Source organism: Macrobrachium nipponense, chromosome 16 (assembly GCF_015104395.2).
Source record: "Macrobrachium nipponense isolate FS-2020 chromosome 16, ASM1510439v2, whole genome shotgun sequence".
Taxonomy (NCBI): Eukaryota; Metazoa; Arthropoda; class Malacostraca; order Decapoda; family Palaemonidae; genus Macrobrachium; species Macrobrachium nipponense.
This window is the reverse complement of record NC_087209.1, coordinates 37,518,241-37,535,541: the sequence shown is the minus strand read 5'-3', so window position 1 is coordinate 37,535,541 and position 17,301 is coordinate 37,518,241. Positions and strand designations below refer to the sequence as shown.

The 17,301-nt window shown below is 40.6% G+C and overlaps 1 protein-coding gene across 7 annotated transcripts in view; it reads right to left on the bottom strand.

Annotated features, from left to right (window-relative positions):
- LOC135195669 (uncharacterized) overlaps positions 1-17,301 on the bottom strand; it is a 47,094-nt gene that overhangs the window by 14,601 nt on the left and 15,192 nt on the right. For all 7 annotated transcript variants that reach the window (XM_064222052.1, XM_064222054.1, XM_064222055.1 and 4 more), the window contains exon 3: positions 15,201-15,290. In XM_064222052.1, coding sequence (XP_064078122.1) covers positions 15,201-15,290 — 90 coding nt within the window. The remainder of the gene's footprint in view (positions 1-15,200; positions 15,291-17,301) is intronic.

Below are 17,301 nucleotides of genomic sequence, written 5' to 3'. Positions count from 1 at the left end.
ATCATTGCAGTGATACACAGCTAACTTGAGGTAGAGGGAGGGGGCATTTATGGGTTTTAGGAATAATGAATGAATGATTGTAAGTTATCATCCGTCGTGGTATTGTTGGAATGGAATATGAGATTTTGGCAAAAAGCCAAGCTCTGGGAAGCGCTATAGTCACAATGAATAAAAATGGAAATATAAATAATGAGTTCAATGAAATTAAATAAATAATGAGTTTAAAATAGATACCCTGATGATCAATGTTTAAAACAGCAAAATCAAGAGATTTGATTTCTAATGGAATTAAAAGTTACCATTTATAAAACAATATAAAATAAATAAAATAAAATAAAATAATTATATCTACATAAAATTACTAGACATTTTTATAAAATCCACAAGCCTTTAAAAAACTCATAACAGGGCCAACATTGATGTTGTCTCCTAAAATTTCAGATATAGTTTTACCATCTAGATGGTACATCCGCCTCTCATTTACACAACTGGTGCAGTGAACCAGAATGTGCTCAATTGTAAAGGCCTATCACAGTGAACACACACTGGAGCACTACCACCATCAAGAAGAAAACTGTGTGCCATTCGGCGGTGACCAATCCTCAACCTTGTTAAGATAACTTCTGTCATCCTGTCGCTTTGATAGGACGATTGCCAAATTCCTACATGAGTCCTACTAGTTTTTAATTTATTATTAGCTAGAAAGGGAGATAACCATTACTCCTGCCACTTTCTTAGTATATAATTACGAGTAGAGATTTTCATATCAAAGTGGGGGACTCTATTTGTATCAATTTCTCCTTGGGAACAAGCATTCTTTGCTTCTCTGTCTGCTTCTTCATTACCTGGGATCCCAATATGACCTGGAATCCAACAAAAACATACTGTTTTACGCCTACACGAAATGCGAAACAGCCACGCCGGAGCCTTTTGTACTAAGGGATAGGAAGAATTTAAACTGTTCAGGCTTTCCAGAGCACTTTTACAGTCTGAGTATATGACACAAGACTCCTTACTTGAATGATATGCTATATCTAGGGCTTTTACAATAGCAGATAGTTTAGCTCTATATACTGAAGCAGCAGTAGGCAGCTTTGCAACATTACAAAAATTATCAGTGACCACAGCTATACCTACTCCCTCACTTGACTGAGTCATCTGTATAAATTTTATAGTCGTAATTAAGAACTTCATCATGTTCTAAAAACAGTGACTTTATTACTTCATTAGGGGTATTCTTTTTTACTAAGTTTTTCTACCACAGTTCAGCTTTTGGTATGAACTAAGGTGGAATTTTGGAAGGGGCCAATTCATGAACATTCTGAGTCAGTATAGAATTTTCATTTACAGATGCATTTAGCTGGATCTGGAATGGAACAGATGATCTTCGCTTGATTTTGCTAGCATAAAGTTGATGAACAACCTTATTTGATGGATTGCTAGCATTACTTTTAATCCTCATCAAGTATTGGAGGCCTAATTCTTCATCGTAAATCAAGTGGAAGTTGGTTATAAATCAAGTGGAAGTTGGTGTGTATCCACATAAAGACTCGACGGGGGATGTTGGAAAAGCCCTGGAGCAAATATGTACACCCATATTTTGGACTACATCAAGTTCGTGGAGTTTACTTTTGCATGCTGATGAATAAATCTGGCATCCGTAATCCAACTTTGATCTACATAGTGCATCATATAGTTGTAGCAAAGATTTCTTATCTACGCCCCAGTTCAAGCCAAAGACCACTTTCAGAAGATTGAAAGATTTCTTTACTTTGCACTTTAATTTTTCAATATGCTTAGAACTTGCATCCTCCACATATGGTAGAACAGACCCATCAAGTTTCAAATTTGGAAGCGCTTCTTGACGTCTACTCCTAGTAAAGCGAACAGCTACTCTTACTTGTAGAGAACCTAAAACCATTTTGTTTTGGCCATCGAGAGATTAGATTGATTTTTGTAAATACCTACAAACCGATTCAGCATCATGCAGTGCAATAAATAGCTAGATCATCATCAAAAAGTGAGGCCCTAAGGATTTGAAATTTCATTGATGACACTATCAATGGCAAGTACGTAAAAGCAGCACCAATTCACATAAAAAATAAAATGTTATTTCACAACAGATTTAACATATTGATAAAACATGAAAACAATTATATGCAATACAGAAAAATGAAAAATGATATTGTTAAGATACAATAAAGTTTTATACATACTTACCTGGCAGACATATACTTAGCTATGGACGACGGAGTCTATAGCTAAGTATATATCTGCCAGGTAAGTTGCATGTATAAAAAAAAGCTTGCTACAGAATCAGTGTTCAGTGTGGTGAGTGAGACAATAGAGAGAGGAGAGGAGAGGGAAGAAGGGCTCTGCTCCCCACTTACTTACCAGCTGGGCTGGGATGATTATTTGCCCATTTCTTTCACTTACACTATCTGCCCAGACCACTTTTATTTTTGTTACAGTAAAATACCTATCTAGTGACTATTGCTTTCTACGATTTTTTACTACCGTAAAAGTAACTCAGCTCTGTAATAAACATACTGGCGACACTTTCAGCTTCTGCATGCCTTCGGTTGTTTGTTTAAACGGCTGGCTTGTGAAAAGTTATACTCTCTCTCTTTCCTTTTCTTGCATTCTTGACTTATTACTTATTTGTTTGCAAAATCCTCATGTTTATTTTAAAGTCTACCGTTTGCCAACAGTAAGTTGATATATTGTGACATACCTAATTAATCTCTTTCGTGCACTTTAGATTTAAGTGTAAACACTCTCTCTCTCTCTCTCTCTCTCTCTCTCTCTCTCTCTCTCTCTCTCTCTCTCGTCTCTCTCTATCTCTCTCTCTCCTCTCCTCTCCTCTCCTCTCTCTCTCTCTCTCTCTCTCTCTCTCTCTCTCTGACACACAATTGGACACACACACTATCTATTCCTTTGATTATCCTTGTACCTAATACGTGAATAAAATTGATTTTGTTATCAACCTTTGCTTAATGCAACCATTCAATTTCCTCAAAGGGTTCCTATCTCCCCTCCCTCCATCCCCCAGCCAGCTGGGTACCATTATCATCAAACAGTTCATAAATCGTACACACAAAAAATAATATTTTGAAAATTTTACTTCATATAATATACAGTTTCATTAATTTACACACTTTTAACTTTTGAACACATTAATAATATAAAAAATGTGAAAATGGGGACTTGGCTAAAGCAAATTATGCCGATTCTCTTTATTTCTAATGGGGATATTTGTTTCATATTTTGAACAAAACATACTTCAAACAGCCTTCTGGAACAGATTAAGTTCAAAGTACGGGACACTACTGTACTTTACATCCCTACCTAATTTTCGTCACATTCTTCTTTAGTTATATATTAGAAAAAAGGATATTAAAAAGAGTAAAATAAAGCAGCCAAAACCAGTGGTGGAACACACTAATGTATGGGTGCAAAGTTATATGTAACAAACATATGATGCCCCGATTCCTCCCACAAGGTGATGACAAAAAACAGCTGTCTCTGAAATTCTGAATGAATATTCGTACCTTGTCAAAACTTCATGAATGGCAGCTATGAGTCACTGTCCTCAGGGTTGCAGGACAGCTTTTTTCACTGTTAATTGATTTTTAATTATATAATTTTTCAATGGAGAAACAGCGAGAAAGTAATTTCTCAGATTACTTATGGAAACCCTTTTCTTCAAGAATTCTAGTACTCTATCTTGTGGCATAAATCCTACATTCTACTTCTACTACTACTACAGCTGCCACTGCTACAAAGTGTAAACAAGGAGTATTGGTTGCATTTCATTGTTGCCAGAGGTTGAGACTTTTTCACAAATAGCCAATTATCTATTGAAAAGGAGGCACGTTAATGAAGTCATAAGTTATGTCATTATATATTTGAAAGACATTCCTCCAAGTTTGCTGGTGATGTCTACAAGAAGTTGGTGTTACTCTTACCAATACCAGAATTATTCAACTTTTGTAATACAGAATACAGTAAGAAATTAGGTAGGGATGTAAGATACCGTGACAAAGTGTCATCGTGGTCAGGTACGTTGATAAAATTTTATTCCAGAAAAACACAGGAACACCGGCTGTGAATCTCACAGTAGCAAATCATTAATATAAGCATTTTATGGTGTATATAATTAAGAGTAGCAGTAAGGAGATTAATTAGGAGGTTAATGTAAGATGACTGGGTATTTTGGGATGATGGTTTGGGGTGTATTTTTGTTTGAAATTATATTAAATTGTTTTAGTATGATAATTTAAGGTATAGTATTTTTGTTGGAACTATTAAATTAGGCAATGATCAGTTAAAACCACAAATTCTTGGTCATTTGTATTTTTCCTAGCGACACTTACCTCGAACCATTCCAGTGGAGATTCCCGGATGTCGATCCGGGCCCGAACGGAAAAAAAACTGGTTATACGCTGCACCCGGCCAGGCCTATGCCCTTAGGGGTCGAAGACCACGTGACCTTACTGACCTGTAGCCAGTCCTTCCAACCAAGTTCGGAGGTTGCCTCCCCTAAGCTTAAGCGGGGCTGGACAGGAGGGAATATACCTCCATGGTTTGAGGTAAGTATCGCTAGGAAAAATACAAATTACCAAGAATTTGTGATTTGTTCCAATGCGGGATATACTTACCTCGAACCATTCCAGTGAAGACTTACTCCTTAGGAGGAGGGCAAAGGTTAGGGGAGGACGGTCCAAGTGCTACGTCGGGGGGGGGGACTGCTCCCCATTGCACACAGCCTTGCTCAGTGAGACTTGGGGTTGGCCTGGGGAGGGTCTAAATCAAACCTAGTGCGGGAATAACCAAGACATGACATGTAAAACTGTGGGTCGTACTGAAAACCATTCGCACTCTTACGTATTTTACCTGATTATCCTGGAGTTTTGCCTACACTCCGGAAGTCCAGGGAGGATAAGGACAAGGACATGAGGGGTATGGGGAAGAGTCACACACACACACACCTACTCGCTCACCCCGGGGAAGGGGTAGAGAGGGGTCCTAGACCAATTGCTGGCCTGCCACCATGGGGCCGATCTCAAAGGAGTTGAGCGACCTCCTCGTGCAGTCCTTCAGGTAGTGGGCGGTGAACGTCGACTGCCTATTCCAGACTCCTGCCCTAAGGACCTGATCCACCGCCATGTTCTTTGAGAACGAAAGGGAAGCCCTGATCCCCCTGATGTCAAAGAGAGGGGGAAGGCCTCTCTTCTCGTAGGTCTTCCTGATAGTTTCTCTTAGCCAGAAGGAGAAGTTCTTGGATGCTGCCATCTTCTCCCGACCCGTGGTTACAAAAAGGTTCCCGACATCTGGCCTGAAACGCGTCGTCCTCTCCAGATATTTCCGTACTGCTAATACGAGACAAAGGAGGTCCTTCAGCTGATCCGACCTCAGGAGGGTGGGGATGGAAAACTCCGTGAATCCGAGGTCCGAGACCGAGGGATCTGATTCTTAGCTATGAAGGAAGGGATGAACCTGAAGGAGTTCTTTCCATCCCCTCGTGTGGGCAACCTTGTATGACAGACCGCGAAGTTCTCCCACTCTCTTAGTGGAGGCAAGAGCCAGTAGGAAGACCGTCTTGAGGGTCAGCTCCCTATCTAAGATAACCTTGAGTGGCTCGAAGGGTGGTTACCTCAGGGAATCCAAAACTCTCGCGATGTCCCAGCAAGGAACCAAGTTAGCACTGGGGGGGGGGGGGCACTTCCGTTCAAAGTTCTTTATGGGTATTGACAGGGGCTTAGTTCCCCAGATCCACCCCTTTCAGAAAGAAGACCTGGCCTAGCGCAGCCCTGGCTCCTTTGACCGCTGGTATTGAAAGGCCTATATCTAACCTCAAGTGGGCCAAAAACTCCACATGTCCGGAATTTTTGCTCGAAGGGGCTCCAGGCCCCTCTCCTTACACCAGGCTCCAAAAACCTTCCACTTCACCTGGAAGATGCTTGGAAGTGGTAGATGTTCGATAACGACTTTCCAAGGTAACCGGACATATGAGAGACCACTCTATTTGAGAACCCTCTCCTGCTCAACAGCTGCTCGATAGTCTCCAGCCGTGAGGGGAGAGAGCCGGAAGGTTCCCGTGGAATCTCTCAAAGTGCTTCAACAGGTCTAGCCTTTGGCCTGAGAGGCAGTTCCAAAGGAGGTTGCAAGGTCAGATCTAGAAGGTCCAGGAACCACTCCTTGTCGGGCCACCTCAGTGCCATCAATGTCAGAGAAGCGCCTTTTGTCTTTCTCAGATGGTTGAGGAGTTGCCTGAGGACTCCAAAGGGAGGGAACGCATACATGTCCAGGCCGTCCCACGGTTGTTGGAATGCATCCTCCCAGAACGTGGCTGGATCCGGAACCGGAGAGCAGTAGATTGGTAGTTTCTTGTTCAGCCTTGTCGCAAACAGGTCCAGGGATGAGGACCCCCACTTCCCGATCAGCTCCCTGGCTACTTTGGGGTGTAGGGACCATTAGGATCCCACCACCTGTCCCAGTCTGCTGAGGACGTTGGCGGTTATGTTTCTCTTCACGGAAATGAACTTTGCCAACAAGGAGGTTCTGAGGGCTTCGGCCCAGCTCAAGATCTCTTCCATCAGTCTGCAGAGATCCCGGGATCTCAGACCCCCTGCTTCTTGATGTAGGTGACCACCGTGGCGTTGTCGCACATCAGGGATATGGAGTGTCGCCCTACTACCTCCTTGAATGCTTCCAGGGCTCGCTGCACTGCCAAGAGTTCCAGCCTGTTGATGTAGAACGCTCTGGAACACCCCGCCCGCCAGGGCAGAAACCCCCCACGGCAAGAGAGGGAAGAGCCTGGAGCGCCGGTGGTTCCACGACTGGGAACATCGGCTCGACTGCCAGGAAAGCTGCAACGGGGAGGGTCGAACCCGCCGCCTGGACCGACGTTATCAGAGAGGCCCAGGACGGGGTGCCCTGCAACTGCAACAGCGTCCAGCACTCCCTCAGCGCTGCGGAGGACTCAGACAAGATCTGTGGGGAGAAAGACTCATCAGGCCCCCCCTGGGGGGGACCCGGCAACGGACTCACCTAGGCCCTCTTGTTGGGAGAGGGCAGGGGAAAGAACCTGGGGAAGAGCAGGAGACTTCCTCTCTGACGTTACCGAAGGGGAAGGGCGCCCTCATTCCAGCTGCAGCTGCTACTCCTCAAACCACCAAAAGTCTTCGTAGACGAGGACTTAAGCTGCTTCTTCCTTTTGGTGGAAGCCAAATCCCACTGGTGTGAGGGCCAAGAGCCGCATTCTACACAAGTGTTGTCCCTCGAGCATGTGGGGTCCCTACACGAATTACATGGGAGTGAGGATCAATCAGAAGGGGCGAAAGAAAAGCCCCACGAGCCCAGCCTTCAGGACTGGGGCACCGACGTTGAGGCTCAGAGGCCGACAACACACACTTGACAAGACACATGGGTACACAAACACACAAGGAACAAAGGAATCAGGCCGGACACCAGACGACAAGCAGGAGCGTGTGAACGCGCCTGCAACCAAGGCAGGACTGGGTACAGGTCAGTAAGGTCACATGGTCTTCAACCCCTAAGAGTTTTTTCTGGTCGGGCCAGGATCGACATCTGGGAGTCTCCACTGGAATGGTTCAAGGTAAGTATCCCGCATCAGAACAAATAGGCAGTTTTATGCATTTTAGTTTAAGGGGTGCAGGGTATAAATATACTTTATATCAAAACATGGATTCATGTATATGTATATAGAACAATGATATATCAGTTTCTTTTATATCGGTACGTATAGGCTCTGACGCTTTATCTGTTATCTCGGTGTGCTACTGTATGTACATAACTAACCCTACCTTCTTTCATAATCTTACTTCCATACAGTCTTGATTTACTACTGTGTACTTACTAGAACACTTTTGGTGAATTCGTTTATCAACATATAAATTTTTTATAATAAAATTTATTATTTTGATACTTTCCTACTGTTAGTTAGCTATATCTCCACGCCGATTATAGAGAGTTGGCATTCAAACAAAAAATCTAATGGCTGCCTGGATGACTGTACATTTTACCTGTTCTCCACCAGGTGTTTCAAATGTTTTAGCTCATCAGAATTCTCCTTGACAGTCCACTAAGTTGTTGGGAGGCTGGATGGGGTCTACCTTAACAATAGGTAAGTAATATGAATTTTACCTACTGTTAAAGTTAGCCGATTCCCACGGTGGGTAGTACAGCTAAACAAAAATCCGCTCAGCCAGTGAAGCTAAAAGTTTCTTGCATGTAACCCAAAACATTCTTACCTGATCTGGAATTCTTTCTGGATTTTACTATCACCAGAAGCTGGATTCCATCCAAGGTGCAAAGCTCTCATACATGTACAGTAAAGAGCAGCCTTGCAGAGAAAACCACTTTGATTCAGCCAGATTGAAACAGAAGCCGCGTAAGGGGACCCCTGTGCCTGGGTCCAAAAGCCCTACAAAACGAGTCACTAAAAATAATACTTTCATAAATATAAGGTACGGTCCTATACAAAATTTGTACCTTCACCCTCCCCAAAATATTAAAACTTGGGATTTATACAAAAGAGCCTAAAGGATTGCTCTTTCTTCAGCTCAGGAAAAAACTACCCACTAATAGTAGTGGATTAAGAGCTTTACTGTTTTTAAACAAGATTCTGCACACTTAAGGTAGTGAGCAAGTAAAATCCAAATTGCACTTGTACTGCACCACATCAATCCTATATTGAAGCAACAAATTGACATAACACTAAATGAAGTTACAACTGCTGTGCACATTATGAATGTTTACCTTCAATAACGGTAGAAGATATGGAGCTAGTCCTCATACACTAGCCTAATCAAATACATCAGAGGACCTTGTGTTCTTTAAGAAAGATGTTCTAGGTTTCTAAAAACACAAAGGAAAAGTTTAAATTTGCCTCTTCCAGGCTTAGCCTTCATCAAATACATTCTGTTTTCTAAAACCACTAAACAAAAAGTTTACTTTGTCTCTTCCAGGTTTAACCATTGCCAAAGACAGGTAGGTTTTCTAAATCCACAAAGCAAAAGGTTAATTTTGCTTCCTCCTAGCTTAACCTTAGACAACGACATCTAGGTTTCCTAAACAACAAAACAAAAGGTTAACTTTGCCTCTTCCAGGATTAACCTTTGGCAAAGATGTTCTAAGTTTCTAAAAGGATGTAGATGTTCTAGGTTTCTAAAAGGATAACAACCACCTCCAGACTTAACTTATCTAAGTTTTAATTGCCCCAACAGGACAGAGAATTGTTTCCTCTTCTTCCCAACTAAGGACGTTACATTGGAATTCTAAAAACGTAGCTATAACATTAACCTCACCCCTAATGCAGAAAGATAAAATAGCATTCCCTTTACAAAAGCTTAAAGAAGGGGGCTGGCAATAAATTTACTCATTAACGGCTGAAAGTGCTAAATAAAAAGTTTCATAGTAATAATTCAGATTTTAGACCTACATCTAAACTCCAGAACTTGACTGATATAGTGATGAAAAGGCTTCAATCTCAACACCTTACAGTGCTGATCTTCAGTGTGATCTAAAAGCACAGGATGCAATACTGAGGAAAGTATAGAACAATAACTTTCAAAGTAGACAGCAAAAATGTCTTACTACCTCTAAGAAAGTAGAAAAACATTGATGTCTAAAGGGTTCCCGGTGCTGGAAATTACTGTAGAATGGCATTCTCGGCCATACACAGACCTTTGCTTCTGACACAAGGCCACGGTTGTTTTCCACTTAATTAAGATGCTATGATAACTTGAAAATCTCCTTATTAGGAGGGGACACTCTAACATCTCCAAGCAATTAAGGAAATGCACAACTTAGTGGAAGTGCATGGAATTGTGTAGTAAAGTTGATTTCCCTTTCAACGGAATAACACACACATCTACAGAGAGCGCTAGAAATTCTGAAAATCATTTGTTCTGAGGCTCTACAGGAGAGAGACTATGCAATTCTTGCACTTCAAATCGCTCAATAGTATTTATAGTAGCCACAAGGGGCAGGCCTATGAGTCTGAAGGACAAATTCAAGGAAACATCCACTGTTCAAGCCTGAGGGCCATCAAAGGAAGAATAATCTGGGTATTCCTATCCACCTACAGGCTAGTAAGTCTAAATGAGTGTTCCTTCAATCCCACAACAACTACCAAACTTACAGATGAAAAGGCCACTTGTAGGTAGTTTGTTCTTTCTGAATCCCCAATCTCCTTACACTCCTTCCATAGAATGAATGATCAAACCAGTAATATGATGTTTATTTAACTCAAAGCAGCAACCTTCCCACAAAGACAGTTTCCAACCGGGGATAAACCTGCTAGGCATCTCTGACAGTCTCTCCACTGCCCTGACATCCAGAAAGTTTTACCAGGTGTAGTTGTGAACATTCTATGCTGTATGAAAATGTAATGACACTAGTTAAAACTCTTTGATTTGTGTTACATGATAGAGGGAAAACCAAACCTGGACTTAGGCTTAAGAACAAAATAGACAACTCTTGGTTACAGAGTCCCTCCTACAGAACCTGGAGACAAAGATGGTTCTGGATTACTTACAAATTTAATGAAAGTTAGGTAAAGTCGTAATTTCTTACACTGAGTCTGTACATTAATTGAGCCTGATTATCTGATAAAATCCCCAGTGAGGTCATGTTTCCTAATACAGAAAGCCCTTACCATATAGGACATAATCCTGCAGAATCAGAAATGAGTTAACTCTCTTCCTCGCTAAACTCCTGCTGGCTCCAAAATCTTCAGCTGGCTTCACAAACTCACTAGGTTGGTGCCTCCACCTCTCTAAACTGACACAGAGAAGAGACAATGTATTGAGTAAAAGGTAACAACTCAACAAGCCAGACTGACTCCAAAAGCATATCTAAAGCATTTGTCAACCTCGAGTCTTGTCTCCCCACTGGAAAGAAAAAGAAACCAAACCTCCTACTAATGATGGTTAAAGCACCAATAAATGCTTGTTTCGCAAGAGGCGGTCTTCGGCTCTCTGCAACCTCATAAGAAACAAGAAAACAAGCCACGGCAGACAGAAAGAGAGCCTGTGAGTCCGAGAACGAGAAATGTTATGGAACGTGTTCTAAAATGATCCCTTGCCATATAGCGGTTCACCTATTGCGCCCTCGGTACGTCGCGGATTTATAAATATATCATATTTAAATCTATATCACGGACTCCTCTTTATATCGCGAGGTTTCTAAGGGCAGCTACGTCTTATGTTTTTTCCAATTTTAATTATTTTATTTATTAAAAATAGTAATTTTTGGTCATAAATTAATATTGTGAAGTAAATTAATAAATAAAAATACAGAAATTTGGTTCAGTAGCTAAAAAGCAATTTCTAAAATTTTTGTTTGTCGTTAAGATGCGGTACATAGAATCGTGCCTCTTTATAGAAAACGAAACTCGGGAAGCGAAGCATATCTTGCCCAGATGATTTCGTACAAGGAACGTTATTGGCCGGTAGAGGAGACAGTACCAATCAGAGCACACTGATCAGTATCCTGGCCACTAATTGGTTGTCCGACCGCATGATCTCTTTCAAGCAGCATTCAGTGTCCCATCATCACATGTTGTCCAGTTCGCTTCTACACATCTGTATGTGACATAGATCTGCATCCTCATCTGTGTTGTTAGTGAGTTTTCCGGATTTTTTTGGGGTACATTGTGAATTTGTTTAAGCACCTTCTAAGACTTCTAGCAGTGAACCAAAGCGTCGCAGGAAGATTGCTTACTATAGCCGAGAAGATTAAACTCCTCAACATGCTGAAGGAAAGGAGAAGCTATGCGGATGTAGGCTGCCATTACAACATCAACGAATCTTCCGTTCGCTACATCAAGAAGGACGACGGCAAATGTTACTGTTAATATGACAGCGAAAAGGATGGTAACTTCCCGCAATAAGGCCATTGTAAGGATGGAGTCTGCATTAGCCGTTTGGATTAGTGACAGCAGAAAGAACAGAGCACTGGATACCAACACCATACGCGAGAAGGCCAAGCAGCTCTACGACAGGTTCACGGATGGTGGTGACGACGACCCAGAACCAGCAAGGGCTAGTTTGATAAATTTCAGAAGAGGTTCAACCTTAAAAGTGTGTCCCTGCATGGAGAAGCGGCCTCTGCTGACAAACCGGCCATTGATGAATACGTAAATGAGACGTTCCAGGCACTTATTGGTGAAGGGGGTTATTCACGTGAACAAGTATTCAACATGGATGAGACTGGTCTCTTCTGGAAATGTATGCCATTGCGAACTTTCACTATAAAGGAAGAGGCCAGAGCCCCTAGATTCAAGGCTTACAAAGATCGCCTCGCACTTATGATGTGTGGTAATGCTGCTGGTTTTATGATAAAGCTAACGCTGATTTACAAGTCCAAAAACCCAAGGGCCCTCGAAAACAAAATTAAGAACTTCCTGCCAGTACATTAGATGCATAATCAAATGGCCTGGATAACAAAAGCACTGACATCCAACTGGTTTCACCAGTGCTTCATCCCTGAAGTCAAGGTTTATCTTGCTGAAAAAGGCCTTGATTTGAAAGTGCTTCTTCTGATGGACAATGCTGAGGCCACACAATCGACCTGTCATATGAGGGCATACAGGTTGAATTCCTAGGCTAAGGCCCCACCGAATCCGTTGCGGCGCGTCGCGTGCGTCCAACAGGGCTAAGTGTTTTGTGCGTTTCGATCAACTGTCATAATTCAAATACGAGTGGCCCCACACGGCACATGAGCGTGATTGGCGTCAGGTGTGTTACCGGACTGGACGCGCAAGGAACAAAACGTTTTGTTTTTAGCCGCAGTTGGACGCGCGTCTCTGAGCTGGGCTCCGCATGAAGGCAGAATTTGTGGTAGACCTACAACAACCTGCATTTGAACCCCCTGCCCAACTTTGAGTTTTAATCAAATGTGATGATTTGTGGTTATGATAAAGGAATCAAGTAATTTTTTTTATTATATTCTAATGGATACATTTATGTAAATACCTTTGTTTCAGAAGTTACTGTATCAAAGTGTTCAGTTCAAACACAATCTATGTATCTTAATTGTTGTATTAAATAAAATAAAGTGCAACTTTACAAATTTCAAAATCAGTAATCCTTCCCTCAGAGTTACTACTAGTTTCTACGTTGATATTGATCTTCTGTAATTGGTATCAAATTTTTATATTCGAGATATAGTAATGCCCTCGTGAAATAAGTCAAAGGTTTTCGGCGACATCCGACAATATTAAAAAAACTTGTCTGGATGCTGTCATAACTTATGAAAGTGTTGCATATTCTCCACTCTTTCCTCGTTCTAAAGTTATGTCATAAGTCCAGATTTTCTGTTCAACGCCTCTAATTTGGTTGACAGCAAATAGTCAAAGAGCAAAACCTCGCGCGCTCCCTTCATGACGGGAAGTGCTGCTGAAGTTTGAATTGTCCGTCTTGTAACCGTCATTCGTCTGTCTGGTTGGGCCACACACGCAAAAGACGGACACAATTATAGACGGACGAGGCTGCTTTGGCAGTGTTGGACGCGCGCGACGGATTCGGTGGGGCCTTAGCCTTACCGCCTAACACAACATCGCTGATTCAGCCCATGGATCAAGGCGTTATTTGAGCCTATAAGGCGCTGTACACGCGAAATTTCCTGCAACACCTGGTCGAATCTACGGCTGCGGAAGACAACTTCTCGCTGAAGGAGTACTGGCATGGGTACACTATTGCAACGTGTCTCCATAATATCCAGAAGGCTATTAAGGAGATGAAATAGACACTTAATGCTTGCTGGGAGAAATTGTGGCCCTAAGTGGTCAATGATTACAAAGGATTCTCTCCTGATGAAATCCACAACACGGCAGTTGGTAAAGCAGTGAGGCTGGCGAAAATGCTCAGAGGAAAGGGCTTCACTGATAGGACTGGTGATGACGTGAATGACCTGATCGAGGCCCACTCTGATCCGTTAACAGATGAAGATCTGATGGAGATGACGAAGTCAGCAATTGAGGACGAAGAAGATGAACATGAGGATCCAAGGGAAGAGGAGGAAGTTGGCCTAACACTAGAATGCCTCTCAACTCTAGCAAGAACGGCAAAAAAAGTCCAGTCAATGGCTGAAGACTGGGACCCACAGATGATTCATTGCAGTTCTGAAATGCAATCGATGGTGCCATGCAGGTGCATAAGAACATCCTTACATAAAAGAAAAAACAGAGTCAGCAACTGCCAATGACTGTTTCTCACCTACACCAAAAAAAAGTACTACAGAAGAAATGGAAGTTACAACGCTGCACGACGATATTGCACCACCTTACGAAGCGCCTGACGAAGCGGTGCTTCAGAAGAGCTGGAGAAATGCTCTTCTTTCCTGTGCAGTATACATCTACCTCATCATTGTCATCATCTACATACATCATCATCATCACCTTTAATCAAGTTTACGTATCTTCACTGGTGAGTGTTCTAATTTTAATTTTTCTATTTTATGTAAAGCATGTTTCTACAGTAAAAGTAATACAAGTTCAACTTGTATTAGAACTTAACATCAAGTATAATGTCATGTCCTAACTTCAAATTCCAACATCTTGCTTACACTAAAATCATGCCTACATAGCCTGATTTCACTGGTTTTCTTCTGGTGGAAGATATCCTAGGAAAATGAAATTGCACTACAGGTGTTAAACAGCAAAACTTCATAGAATACCAACAATTGCCTAAACGCAATGGCGGCAAGGAGAATTCTGTCAAGAGCTAAAACATTCAAAACACACCTGGTGAGAACAGGTAAACTAGACAATCATCTGGGCAGCCATTCAATTTTTTGTTGGACTGTCGGCTCACCTAATCGGCTAACTTTAACAGTAGTTAAGGTTAATTTCAGGTAATTTATATTTACTGCTCCTACTTTTCATTTACAACTTTATTATACATAAAATGAGAGCCTCTGACCTACAAAGAGTATAAAAGATCTGATTTAATCCAAAGGTCTGCTTGCTTCACCAAATTAACACCTAACCAGTATCCTTTATTTTTTCTCAGCTTTTGGTCCTATTTTTCATGTTTTTACATTTTTATTATTACTGTGAAAATAAAAACTAGCATAGTTTAAATCTTCCTACAGTGTCTTTCACACCATACTGCATTTAAGCAAAACAAAAGCCCAATATTACAATGAATCCAATCTCAAAGCTTACTCACCTGATGACAGCGGTCTGAGGCTTCACTTGTCACAAAACTTATGAATTCGCTTACACATTCTTGCACACACTCTCGGGCATCTTTGGCAATCTGTTTAATTAAAATCAATCATTAGAGATCCTTACCACAGTACAGTATCTATTGTTGAATTGAATTTAATATAGAATTGAGGCTAAAGGCTAAGTGCTGGGACCCAAGAGGTCATTCAGTGCTTTAACGGGAATTGACGGTAAAAGGGGTTGAAAGGTGTAACAGAAGCAAAACCTCGCAGTTTTACTATGAATTAATTGTTAGAGGAGAATGGAAAGTAAGATGGAAGAAAACATGAAAGGAGGTACAGTAAACGAAACAAAAAGGGGTTGCATCTAGGGGCAGAAGGCATGCTGCAAAGAACTTTAAGCAATGCCTACAGTGCACTGCACAGGGCGCACTGATGGCAATAACCCCATACAAGGCATATCTGTTGCTGTTTATACTAATTTCACAATACCATATATTTTTCAAGTAACTATCGATATGCAGCTAAAAAATATCTGTAAAATCACACATATTTGTCAGCATAAAACTTAATATAAATCTAACTATACTTGCTCTGATCATGGAGGTCTAACTAAATACAAAAAATAATAATAATTTCCCTAAGTTAATGAATTAAGAATACTGTAATGAAATAACACTGGCCACACTTAAAAGCTGGACTAAAAAAAAAAAACAGCAGCACAATTAGTGCAAATTAAGTACAGGCAGTTCCCAATTTACGACGGGGAGTTCCGTTCATGAGATGTTTCGCAAGTTGAAAATCGCTGTAAGCCAGAAAATTGTCAAAAATCTTCAAAAATCCTAAAAAACCTTACTTTGAATGCTTTGGGCGTCTACTGAAAACTATGTAAACTACATTTTTTTTGTGTTTTTCATAAAAACAAACTTCAAATATTGTTTCCTGTATATACTCTTGTAAGATTTGATATTTAAAGACCAATTTTATGGCCTAAAATTTTGGGATTGAAAATTGCATGTGGTATAGGCTAGTTTTGGAAACGTGCAAGAGTTTGGCACTAGGATAAGCCTAAGCTTTGGATTTCCAACAATAGACAATAAATACAAATGTTATTTTACTTATTTAAGAATCTTTTATTATTGTTGTTGTTCCTATATTGGAAAAGCGCAAACTTTAGGGACTAGACTTAGCCTACCATTCTTTGGATTTCCTGGCAACGAAGTCAATAAAGTAGCATTTATTTTTCTATAATAACGACAATATAAATGCTGTTTTACTTATCTGAGAATCTTTTATTGTTTTGTTGTTTCTACGTTTATAGCTGTTCTAGGCTAATAAGTGTAAACTACACTTCCTGAACATAAAGTATTAGCCACCATTTGTATTTCATCAGCTAATAACTCTTCATTTATGATTCACAAAGAATCATGTACTATTTTTTATTCTTTTGGTAAAATGCTGCTTTCAGTTGAAAACCTTTTCGTGCACATTTAATGGAAAAAACATTGTAATTAAGTATCATAAATTAAATTACTTAAATGACATCAAAGACTGCTCTCATCAAAGCTAGCAAATATTTTCTAGAATTCTTGTTACAATGTCATTAATGTTTCATCAGAGCTGCCCGTATCTTCATTAGGTAAAGATAGATTAAAAATAGAAATGAATGGTCATTATACTGTTTTGTAGCTTCAGCGGTTGAAGAGATAATAAAAATGTATGAATATGATTACTATACTGTGCACTAGTTGAAAGTGTTGCTTGGCAAGTTTTTGGTACTCAGTAGTGTTCACAAAATGATATAAACAAAAGGTTAGAAGCTTTTTTTTACTTTTTTTTATTATAGTTAGTTAATAATTACTTGAAATAAGTATATACTGAATATTCATACATGTTATAGGCATATTCTAAGCTTTTAGCTTCTTAGTTTTGGATGTCAGAATCTTAGACTAGGCTACAGTAGCAACTGCTAACATATCCTAGGCTTATTCCAAGAATCAAGAGTCAAAATTAAAAGGGATACTATGTGTTAAAATCCTAATATATGCAGTAAAAATGGGGTTGAACATTACATGCAGTAGAATATTACTCCAGTATATACAG